Here is an 11,222-nt window from a genome sequence, read left to right on the forward strand (position 1 = left end):
ACTCAACGATAGTTTTCTAGAAGCTAATTAAAAAACCCCACCACCTTAATCCTTCTATGCTAGCCTCAGAAAGCACACACAAAGTTGGTAAGAAATACATAGAAGAATAATTAAACTACCTTTACAGCCTTCCAGATGAGAAACAAAGAGATAGGAAGAAAACTATTTTTCATTAGAAGATGTAATTCCTACTTTTATCTTAGATGTTGGGTAGGACAATGATGTTTTATGCTATTCGTAGGACTCAAAATTTCTGTCATTTGTCTTTCCTTATTATCCCTTGTTCAAAATTTCAGGGGGCAAAAAAAATTAGCCTGTAGGACTGAGTCATACAAAAAACCCACACAAATTCTGTAACAAAATCTATAGGCTATTAATTACAGTTTAAAAATACAGTATTCAAAAGAGCTGTAATAATCTTGCTATGGCACACAATCTTGATGCCAAACCTCAAATATAATTCAAGGGTTCCTATAAAGAAAAAGAAACCTACCCCAACTGCTTAGGAACTTTCATTTTCCGAGGCTTCTTCTCCTTTTCTGTCCCTTCATCTTTTCGCTTGCGTTTCTTCATTCCACGATCTTCGCTGTCTTTTAACTTTGCTATCTAGAAAAGAGATCAAATAAAGGACAATGATTCTTCCACCCTAAAAGACTACTAGAGCAAGAAACATTTAGTTTTCTTTACACTTTCCAATTCAGAGCCAGGAAAAACACCTCAATGTGTGTAAAGGCAAATGGTCAGATGGATTCCTAGCAGCAATTGCAGTTCCTGACAAGTGTTAGTTATTAATAATTTTTAAACAGTTACCAAATTTAGAGTTTTCGATAAGAGAAATACTCTAAGGTACATGCAGACTGCTGCCCAGCCAGTATGGCCAATGGCCACCTTGGAAGACTGACTTCCCCCACCTTCCTCTGCTACCACAGTGTCATTGCTGAAAGTGAAGTTGCACAGTATGGAACATCTTTTCTGGCCAATACAGACCAGCTGCCTCCCCTCCCTTGCTGATCCTTAGATTACCTGAGAGTGCAGGGCAGGGGAAAAGAAAGCCTTCAGACTGTGCAAGCCTTAGTCAGCAACAGGCAAAATTCTGGTGTAGTTATCAACACTATCTTAGTCACATTAAAACCATAGCATCACACAGGCTGCTAGAAAAAAAGTTAACTGCATCCCAGTCAGAGTCAATACAAGAACCTTAAAATTATGTTAGATTTCAAGAGATATAGAACAGGAAAGGACACCAAGAAGCACTAAATTCTCAGAATGGCATGCAACCTGTGAATGTCATACTGCAATTATGTTTGCATTGACTATAACTTGTCAAAGTTTATAGAACAGCATGCTGTTTGGAAAGATTGTATATATAATTTTAATATAGCTATTCTTATCAACTGAATTTAACAGGTATTTTGGTTTAAGTGTTATTCTCAATATTAGGAACAATTTCAAATCATGCAAACTTTGTGCAAAATCATTAAGAGCAGTATTGATGAATTTAAGGCCTAATCTCACAGAATAAAATTCTTACAAAATTACAGAATCATCTGTCAGTTCAAGATGGGTGGACACAACTTATTAGGCTGCCTAAACAGATGCTTAGTCTTACAAGACTGGACAGCCTGTGGACATCCTGAGTTACTTACTAAATCCTAGTACATGAGCCACAAAACAGAAAATGCAATAATACAGTACCATGCATCATTCTGCTTTTGGACTCTTCATCTGAGTTATTCTAAGTGTATCAAGTATTTCTAATGTCCACCTAGCTTCTATTTCTGTATAAAAGCCTTAATTAAAATCACTCACTTTAGGTGGCCTATGTTTTTTGTCTTCTGCAAAGTCTTCATCCTCTGATTCAGATGCCTGGCGAAACTGCAGTGTACCAGTGTTGATATAAAACCCTCCGTATTTGGTTGTCAGGGATGCAGGAACCAATTCATCATACTGGGCAGGAAAAGATGAATTTATCAGCATTTCTTAATAAACTAAACATGTAGTTTATTCACCTATACATGAAAAAATACATACCAATTCACAGCACAGCTTGCTGGAATAGAAACAGGCTAGCAGTTCTATAGAAAGTTTACTGGCTGAGGCAGAGAACTTTAATATCACAGAGTATCCTTTCAACTTTCAAAACAATGCCCTTTTTTTTGTAAGAAAAGACAGGATTACAGCATTAAAAGTACTGCTTTGTGAAGGTCACTCACCACAGTGCCCTGCTCAAAAACCTACTTCTCTTGAAAAGTTCTCTGAAATTTTCTTTTGTTAAAAATGCTATCCCGGACATGACAAACTTAATGATGGTATCAATTACCTTACTTCCAATTTTAGGTGTTTATACAACATTGCCTCTTAAATACCACAATGGCAGGACTTGTTTCATTTAAAGGCAAACAGTCTCACTCTGTTCAGACTATTTTAAAACCACAAAGTGTTTCAAACCCTTATATATATATATATACACACAAATACTTTGTATCTATGAAGAAATTTCCAAGTCAGAATTATAAAGCTGAATCTCAAAAATATTGAAATCCAAAGACATAGAGAAAGTGGTCAATAATCAGTATAGTGGATGACAATATTGATTCTATTATTACATGCAATCAGCAACCTCCATGCCATATAAAATATACTGAAGATAAAACAGTTTAAGAACTGAAAAGTCTAGGCTACCAAAAACTTTTAGACATGAAGAAGAGTTATCCAGAAAAGTAAAACAGTAAATGTGTACTTCAACAAGGAAGCTGGAGAAAGAGCCTGAACTGGAGGCCTGCCTGGGGATTTAATCTGAATAAGTAGTTAGAAACTTCTCAGACTCATCACCTTTTATCTTCCTGGAACAGAGAGCTTAACAAGCAGTACAGAAAGACTGTAATGGGAAAGGAAAAGTGGTGACAGCATTTATGAAGTACCCTAAGATGATATGAAAAGCTAGCGCAAGAAAGTAAGAGAATCTATTAATCGGACAAAATGGAAGTGAAGTGGCTTAATAATGGCCTCGTCATTCATCTTAACAGACCAGGAGGACCATGCAAAGCAAACTTGAGAGTGGAGGTTGCGTAAGAATTTCAGAGAAAACTACTCTTTTTGCCACAGCTCTCAGAACCAGCTTCATTAGGTACAGGGAAAATGAAAGGACAGAAAAGAAATTATTATCCACAGTGCTTAAGAGACAGAGCAGATATTTCCCATTTGAGCTGACAGGGTATGAACTGTATTGGCAAGGCTGGGGCAGTAAGGGATCAAAACTGAAGAATACAGTAGTTGCCAAGTTAGAAGGAAAAAGCAACACAGTCAAAGCTGGGGCCATTATCATATGAAGCAAAAGCCAACACAGTAAAAACTTAGACGCGGAGCTGTACAGAAAGGCCTGAGTAACACACAAATGAGGATTAAAGACAGTCTGCAAATGGGGAAGGCATGAATCACAGCAAATTATTTGAACGATCAACATGCTGCGTGGCACAGATCCATTGGAACAAGGCAACAAGAAAGGCAGAATTCATTCAACATACAGACTGAACGTATTCCATCATAGTCAACAGGCAAGTAAGATCAGCAAGATGTGGATGTGTAACTAAGCAGTTGAGGTTTCAACAGCTGTTGACAACTATGAATTTACTCAGACTTTAAAAGACCTTTCTGACATTCGGCTCCTCTTAACCCTTGAGTAAGACTACTTTACCAAAATCTGTTTTTACCCTGCGCCTACTGAACAAGGTATAACTTTTAACTCAATGTTTTATTTTAGACAAAAGGGCCTACAGACCACAGTGTAGCTAGTACACCCCCACTTTGAGCTAAGCTTACTATTTTCCGGTGCCCTAACTGAACAGAAAATGAGTATGTTTGTAGAAGGTATTAGCAACAGAGATTAAGCTTCATTTTGAAGTGCTTCCAGAACTCTCAGTTAAAGGGAACATGGCTCTTGCAAATTCTAACTCTTCTTATGAATTGTTTTCAAGGCCTCTGCTTTGCACTAGTTTTTCCTGTGTATGAAATCACACAATTTATCTTATGAACAACAGTAAGTTTAAAGCCCTTTACAGTGTTCTGCTCTTCCTTACGCATTTCAAGGGAGAGAATCAAAAAAAATCTCAGACCTACAAAGAGGACTTGACCGACTCCTGTGAACACAGGTTTGTCCTATGACTGATTATGGAATCATTCTTCAAATAACAAAGTAAGACTGATAAACTGTCTGACCACCTAAAAGCAGGTCCATATGTAAGTTAAACTATTGTCCTTGAGCTACATTACTGTGCTTTTAGTGCCATTAATCTAATTATATGTTTTGGTATGAAAGATAATTTAGTTCTTTTTAAAAATACGTTAACTGGTTTCAACTTCATCACTCTACCAAGAATGGTGAATTTCTATGGATTATACCAATTTAGTTCTGAAATCCAGACCCACATCAGTATCCTATACTAATATTGTCTACTCTTGTGGTCAGGTATTTTGACCACAATTCTCAGATATTCTACTGTGATCCTTCTCCTCATTCACCTCCCTTCCAGACAACAACCTCCGAAAGTACACATGTGAAGAAGTTTTTTAACACTTGTTCTAAGCCATGGGAATGAGATTTGGTGCAAATATGTCCAAATGTTGTAACAAACGTAGCTTATTATTTGTTGTGAAATACATAGTACTTACCTAAAAGGTAAGTGGGTATACTTTTTGTACCTTGTTTAGTTTATTTTTGAGGTACCTCTAACCAGCGTGGGGTGGAGGGAACTGTTTAGTTTTGATCATCAGTAGCCCACTGAATAAAAGCCACACTACTGAAATTATGTCAAATACAGTTCCTTCAGTGAAATGGACTAAATATCCACACAGTTCACTACACACTTCAAGATACTTCAAAACATATAGAGTTGATTGATCTCTATGCTTCAAGATGCAAAGAACTGAAATGCACTCTTTGGCTTTGCCGTCCTTTAAGGCTAAGTTTTCAAACAAAAATATAACTATCTTTCCAAAACTACAGTGTAATAGAACCTACAAGGAAATCTCAAACAGGGTTAAGGGGAAACAATATTAGCAAAACAATTAGCAAACATTGTTTTGCTAATCCAAGGAGACATCAAAAAGCAAGCACAAAGAGCCTTCCTGTGAGAAAGAAGGTTTCTCTTCCAAAACGTGCAGGCAAGTTGGTGGGTTGGTTGGTTTGTTTTTCTTTTAATGCTGGGGAAAAGGACAGCTGGCAGAGCACAACAGAAAAGAGCGTAACAGATTATAAAGATATAATACTTGGCCCAGGGTAGTCTCATAGGAGAATCCTAGTTCAGTAGTCAGGATATTGTAATCCATCAGCCTACCAGAGCACCTTGACAGAAGTACCAATACACATCAATTCTCCTGTTTTGTTCCCATCTTGACCAACACCTTTTATACCTTTCCACCAGTCACCAGAATTAGGCTATTAGCCTAATTATTAGCTATTAGCTTTGCCCCTTCACTGCAAAGAGATTAGATTCCTATCACCTTGAAAACATTTCAGCCGAAGTTATAAAATGTATGACCAGTCATGTGACAACTTTTATCTGTACAACTCAATTCTTACAGAGCTTGAGCTCTGACCTGACCCACAATGAAAATCTAGTTCAGTGTTAAATAATTATGTAATGTATTACCTAATCTCTCCAGGTTTCAAGTTACAAACCTGCTAGAAGATTCTGCAGAAAAAAGGTTATACTTTTCTTTTCCCCTCATTTAACATGAAGAGCAGACTTTCCATATATGACTCTTAAGACAAATGCGCTTATCAAATATCTGTTATTTTGGCATGTTATAAACCTCCCTTTGTATTACATTAATAATCTCATTGTTTGTGTATTTTTTGGGAAATGCTTCAGTTTGTCGTACTGCTTAAACAAATTCATCTACTTAAAGACTAGCTGATCTTAGGCCATGATCTACCCCTCTAGTTGCTCCCATTACTTCGAAAAGTGATTTTGTGCTCTTCAAAAAATTAAATCTAGCAAAATGCAGGAAGTTGCTTCACCCATTGTTATTTCTTTCTCCTACAAATTTAAAGAGTGGTACTACACAGGCCAAATACAAGGCTCAATTTTTTTCACGTACTTACACAGGTGCTGAATTTTCAGTTTATTCAGCTTATTCTTATTCTTTCCTAAAGAAGGGTACAACTTTTTGCAGAAGAAGCATACAAACATTACTGTTGCTTTAAAAAAATCAGATGTGTTCTGCAAATTCAACTACCTTTGTTCCTCTAGCCATATTGGTTCTTGCATCTGCATCAATATCTATTTGTTTGATACTCCACTTTATACCTTGATGTATCTTGGGGTGAGGAGAATAAAAAGCAATGAATCTCTAAACTGAAACTTGCCCTTGTACTCAGTCAAATGCACAGGACACATCAGGGGCCAGCCGGCAGATGTCCCCTGAAGACACATGGGAAGCATGCAAGACTTGTTATTAAAGGTGACATGGTGCACTCAGCTAAGTCAGCACTATTCCCCAAGCACACAACTTCCAAGCCTGGGCAAAGTGACAGTGAACAAGGAAGACAGTACTAATATTAACACACAAATCCAAAGCCAATGAAACAGTTGGCAAGTGAACCTCTTAAAAACAGAAGCTTTAATCCACCCTCACGTATTCAGTGTGGATGAGGTTTGTGACTGAGTTCTACAAAGGCAGCCTTTTCCAGATGAAAAATGCCACAGTGTTCGGTTTCTCTCAATACACCATGAAAGTATGTTTAATAATGGATCCTATGGAGTGTTTTTCTGTATATGCCTCAAACATTTGCAGGTTGATAGCTTGGTTTTTTTGTTAGGTTTTTTTAAGAGACAGTGATCTTTCAAAGAAACAACACTCCTTTCCATAGCTATGCATAGAACAAACTCTAAAGACTAGTAAGAAGGAGAGAATAATACCAAGTTGGCCTGAAACTACATCTGGCCCAGAACCTCACAAAAATGGTAAAAATTTCCATTAACACACTGAGCTGCTATTCCCTGAAGAGATACTATTCTCACCGGAGAAAAGTTTCTCCGATATTCAAGAGTCTTGTGCAAGATAACCTTACTGGTATCCCATCAGCTTCATGTTTTAGGGGCAGCCAGGGTAGGAGAGAAGAGGATATTAAATCTCATACCTTTCAAAGTCTGAGGATTACAAGATGAAGACAAATTTGTCCTGGAAGTGTGCGAAAACTGTGTATCATGACACAGAATTTTTGCAGAGACCAAGCCCTTAAATTATGGAAAGTATTCTAGAGAACCCAGATAGAAAAAGAGCAATGCTTTTAACACTGTGTCCAGAGTTACTAAAACCAACACAAAATCTTTGAAAGTTTGTCTTCTAAGATGATCTGAGCTCTTGAGGCAAGATGTAGCTAAAGAAAAGCAAGTTCTTCCTTTAAGCTGAAGTACCTGTTTTGGAGAAACTTTCCACGTATGAGAAACCATTGACAGGCTGGTTTTCTCTAGTGAGCAGCACAGGACTCTTTACATCGGTGTTTACAAGGCTACTATGGAACCACGAATATAACAGACTAGGTCAAATATTTACACAGGGGCCTGGGTGTCTGAAGAACTGAACTACCTGCTTCCCACTGCTCTTGGCATTCACATTTTGCTTCAATTCCTGCCAGTGTGGCTACCTGGTATCACTGCTTCAAAAGACACAGCTTACAGATTTCTAGGTCGATGGTTCTTTTTCTACAGTCCCCTACTTGGAACAGGGGAAGTATTTGGTTTAGATATCCAAGCCTTGTTACCGCCGAGTAAGAGAAAACAGTGTAAGTTTTCATTAACACCATATATTATTTTAAATTCCCCTCTTCTATACTGCATAGAAGAAAGCTCAGAGAGCAGTGTGTTCCCTTGCAGTCTCTGGCTATATAAAGCTTACATTACAAGGAAGGTATTCAACCAACCAAATAATCAGAGGTCATCACAAGAGCAAGTAAGTAATCAGCCTGATCTGGCTGGACACGCACGTGCGTGCAGGAAAAATAGAATGGGTGAAAAATTCTACAGGCATTCCATTCCACAAAGAATGTAGTTCTGGGCAGCTTACACTACAGCAAAACCTATTTTCTACATCAAAGCAGTGGAAACACTGAGGAGGGACAGCTTTCTTTGCATGTTATGGACACTTTGTGTAGGTCCATTAAGATAAGCAAAGATTAGGACTATCAGACTAACCCCTACAGAGCAGTTAGAAACAATAGTAAGATGGTCTTGATTTACTTTTTTTACTGGAATTATCACAATCCACTGACTACAGTCAAAATGCTCAACTCAAGAACAGCTACTCATATAGATTTCCTGCTTGCCTGCAAATGCATTTACCTCAAAATCTGTTTTTAGAAGGAAAATATCTCTAAAGCTATGGAATAAATCTGTTTCAGTGCCAAAGAGCTCAGTGTTTCTTTCACAACTGGGACAAGAAAAAGGACTAAAATTCTGAGGAAGATTTAATTTTTTTTTTTTTTGGGGCATAGACACAAGCTAATCCTAGAGCAATTAAAGAGGCACTCATTCACTTTTCAAGTATTTGTGCCCAGGATATTATAGCTTTTTATGTGTAAGAGTGTGTCTTCTAAAAAGAAGTCCAGCCTGGGCTTGGCTCTGACACATCTCAGGATACACAGCAATTTCACAGCTGCCCACACAGAAGATGAGCAAGCCAGACATGTAGATTTTCTTTCTGAACATTTCTCTTGCGTCCAAGATAGAATGATGGAATTAGAGGTTTTGCTGGACTTTAACTCCTACATTACAGGACTCTTAAGCTCTGCAACAGCAACTTGGACTGCAGCTGGCACGCTATTTTTTTTCTTGTTTTCTGTATAAAAATGGGGATAAAAGCAAAACAGAGATGGTCTCTCACTAGTCCGTATTCGGCATAATGATTTGTTGAGGAGAGCAATCTTTAGAGAATACACCATTCTCTCCAATAGCTTCCACAGCTAGCACATGATGCAACCATCTGGTCCTCTAACAACTGCCTTTTGTACATTTTGCAAGGACTCTGGCAAGAGATAGAAGTAAATGCTCCTGCAAATCTACCAGATCTGCTGCTGGTAGCACCACCAGTGCTGGAAGGAGGCACAATATGCTAAGTATTAATACACCAGACTCGTACCTTGACAGAGACCTGTGCTATAAGTACTGCAAGTGTTCCAAATCTCCCATCAGATCTGTGATAGGTCACAGTAAATCCAGGAAAACCAAGCCAGAACTTGGGTTGAGTATCATAAAGTTTCAAAAGCTAAGATGATGAACTTAAGCAACAGTAAGAAATCAGATAAAGCTATAGGCTCAAGTGGTTTCTCAGCAGAAAAGAAGCACACCTGTTCCTACCAAACTAGAGACCAGAATCAGACCTTTGGAAAAGGCATATGAAGGCCTAGACCCCAATACTGTTCCAGCAGCACAACCAAAACTTGTGGGATAATGATAGGACAGTTTAATATTGGCAGGTTCAAGTAAAATTTTCATCTAGACCAAGAAAAACAACAAACTAATGTAAGTTACAATAAGCACCTTACAACAAACTCTCTCTTCACACAGCTTCAGACCTACTTCAAAAACTACCAATGCACATAGATGAACTCAGCCTGCTATGCCCTGTGGGTAACTGCTGAACTTTTTCTCAAAAAGGTATCAGCTCTGCAGACACTTTCTGTGCACCTCACACAGGTCATAGGATCACTCATTGCAACATCTACATGCTAGAAACCTCACAGCTCAGTTTACAGCTCTTTACTGTGAAGTTTTAGAACTTAAATGCAGGCTTAACATAACGTAATGCTAAGCAATGCACTTATGCACTTTTCTTACTCTTTTCTCACAACTCCTTTTCACAATCTTTTCTCTCCCACTCAGAATTCCAGCTCCCTCCTCCTCACAGCAGATCATTACTGCTTTGTCCAGTGTCACTCAGCACCGGAAGAAACAGAAGGCTGGCAAGCGACAGCTATTATTTGTGGGGTTTTTTCTTACTTGACTAAACTGTACACCTACTTCTTTCTGACACTTAATAAAGAAGAATTATAGGAGGTTTCTGAGCTTTTAGATCATCCACTCTTTTTTCTAAGCTTTTTCCTCATTTTCATAATTTCATATATCACCTCTAAGATATCTTCAAATGCCCTCTTAAAACCTTCCGATATCCTTGATACTGCCTGCACCAAACTAGTATGGGTTTTTTTTTACCTCAAGATATACTTTCATTTCTGAAAAATATTCAAAGTAAGCAGTAATATCCTGCTGCTTAACCTGTTTTGTCTCAAATTTTTCAGACATTCAGTCAATGTTTAGAATAACCATCCTATTCTTACTGGTTCTTAAGAAGAAAATAGCTTCCTGATCTAATGCAGGAAATCTAATGCCAGTAACCCACTAATAATCCAGAGAGCTAGTACAAGAAACTAAACAGAGCCAGTGTAATTTCAGTCAACAGTAAATGAAGCACACAAAAATATTTTAATTTCTAAAGCTGGAAAATTATTTGATCTTGGAATGGCTTCTTTAATTCTTCAGGGCATAATATCTTGAATAAGACTACCTATACAATAATTCATTGGTCTCCCAAAGTAGGATGCCCTTTGTATTTACATCAGTTATAGACAGGTACAAAGTATTTTCCCTTACCTTTCTTCTCTGTTGAAAAGATAAAGCACTGTCTCATGATTTCTTGCTGCTTTGATGAGGCTTACTTACCGCTTCAGAATTATCAATGAAAGGGTCCGTTTCATCGTAGCCATAACCTATATCGATTAAATCCTGCAGGCGATCTTTCCGATGTTTATGTGGCTTTCCACCCTGAAAACAAAGCAACTGTTACATCACTTAGAAAACATGGAAGCAATGTACTAAAGCCTACAAAGCATAAGGCATTGGAGGAATAGCCATTCAAGGAATTAGCAGTTTTGCTTTCTTGAATGCTTCCTTGAAGATGGTCTAGATGACTAATGAAAACTTCCACATGTGGATGCATTCTGGCAAACATGCTTCACCAGAATCATCCCTGAAAGGCAGTCACTAGCTACCTTTTTCTGCAAGACCAAGATCTTTCTCGCATTTCCTATTTGGAGATGTTTCCCTGTCCTATGGTTTTAAAGCATAGTGATAGAAGGGCTGGGATAATTCAGAAAGTGTTAAGGTTTTCAGTATGTTACAGGGTCATTACAAGGGAAAATACTGATAGCCCAGCGTTCAGTAAAG

General features: G+C 37.9%; 1 protein-coding gene across 1 annotated transcript in view; it reads right to left on the minus strand.

Annotated features, from left to right (window-relative positions):
- UBN2 (ubinuclein 2) overlaps positions 1-11,222 on the minus strand; it is a 46,363-nt gene that overhangs the window by 29,493 nt on the left and 5,648 nt on the right. The window contains 3 exon segments of the mRNA XM_017737877.1: positions 494-606; positions 1,810-1,947; positions 10,719-10,820. Coding sequence (XP_017593366.1) covers positions 494-606; positions 1,810-1,947; positions 10,719-10,820 — 353 coding nt within the window.

This window comes from Corvus brachyrhynchos, unplaced genomic scaffold (assembly GCF_000691975.1).
Source record: "Corvus brachyrhynchos isolate BGI_N302 unplaced genomic scaffold, ASM69197v1 scaffold56, whole genome shotgun sequence".
Classification (NCBI taxonomy): Eukaryota; Metazoa; Chordata; class Aves; order Passeriformes; family Corvidae; genus Corvus; species Corvus brachyrhynchos.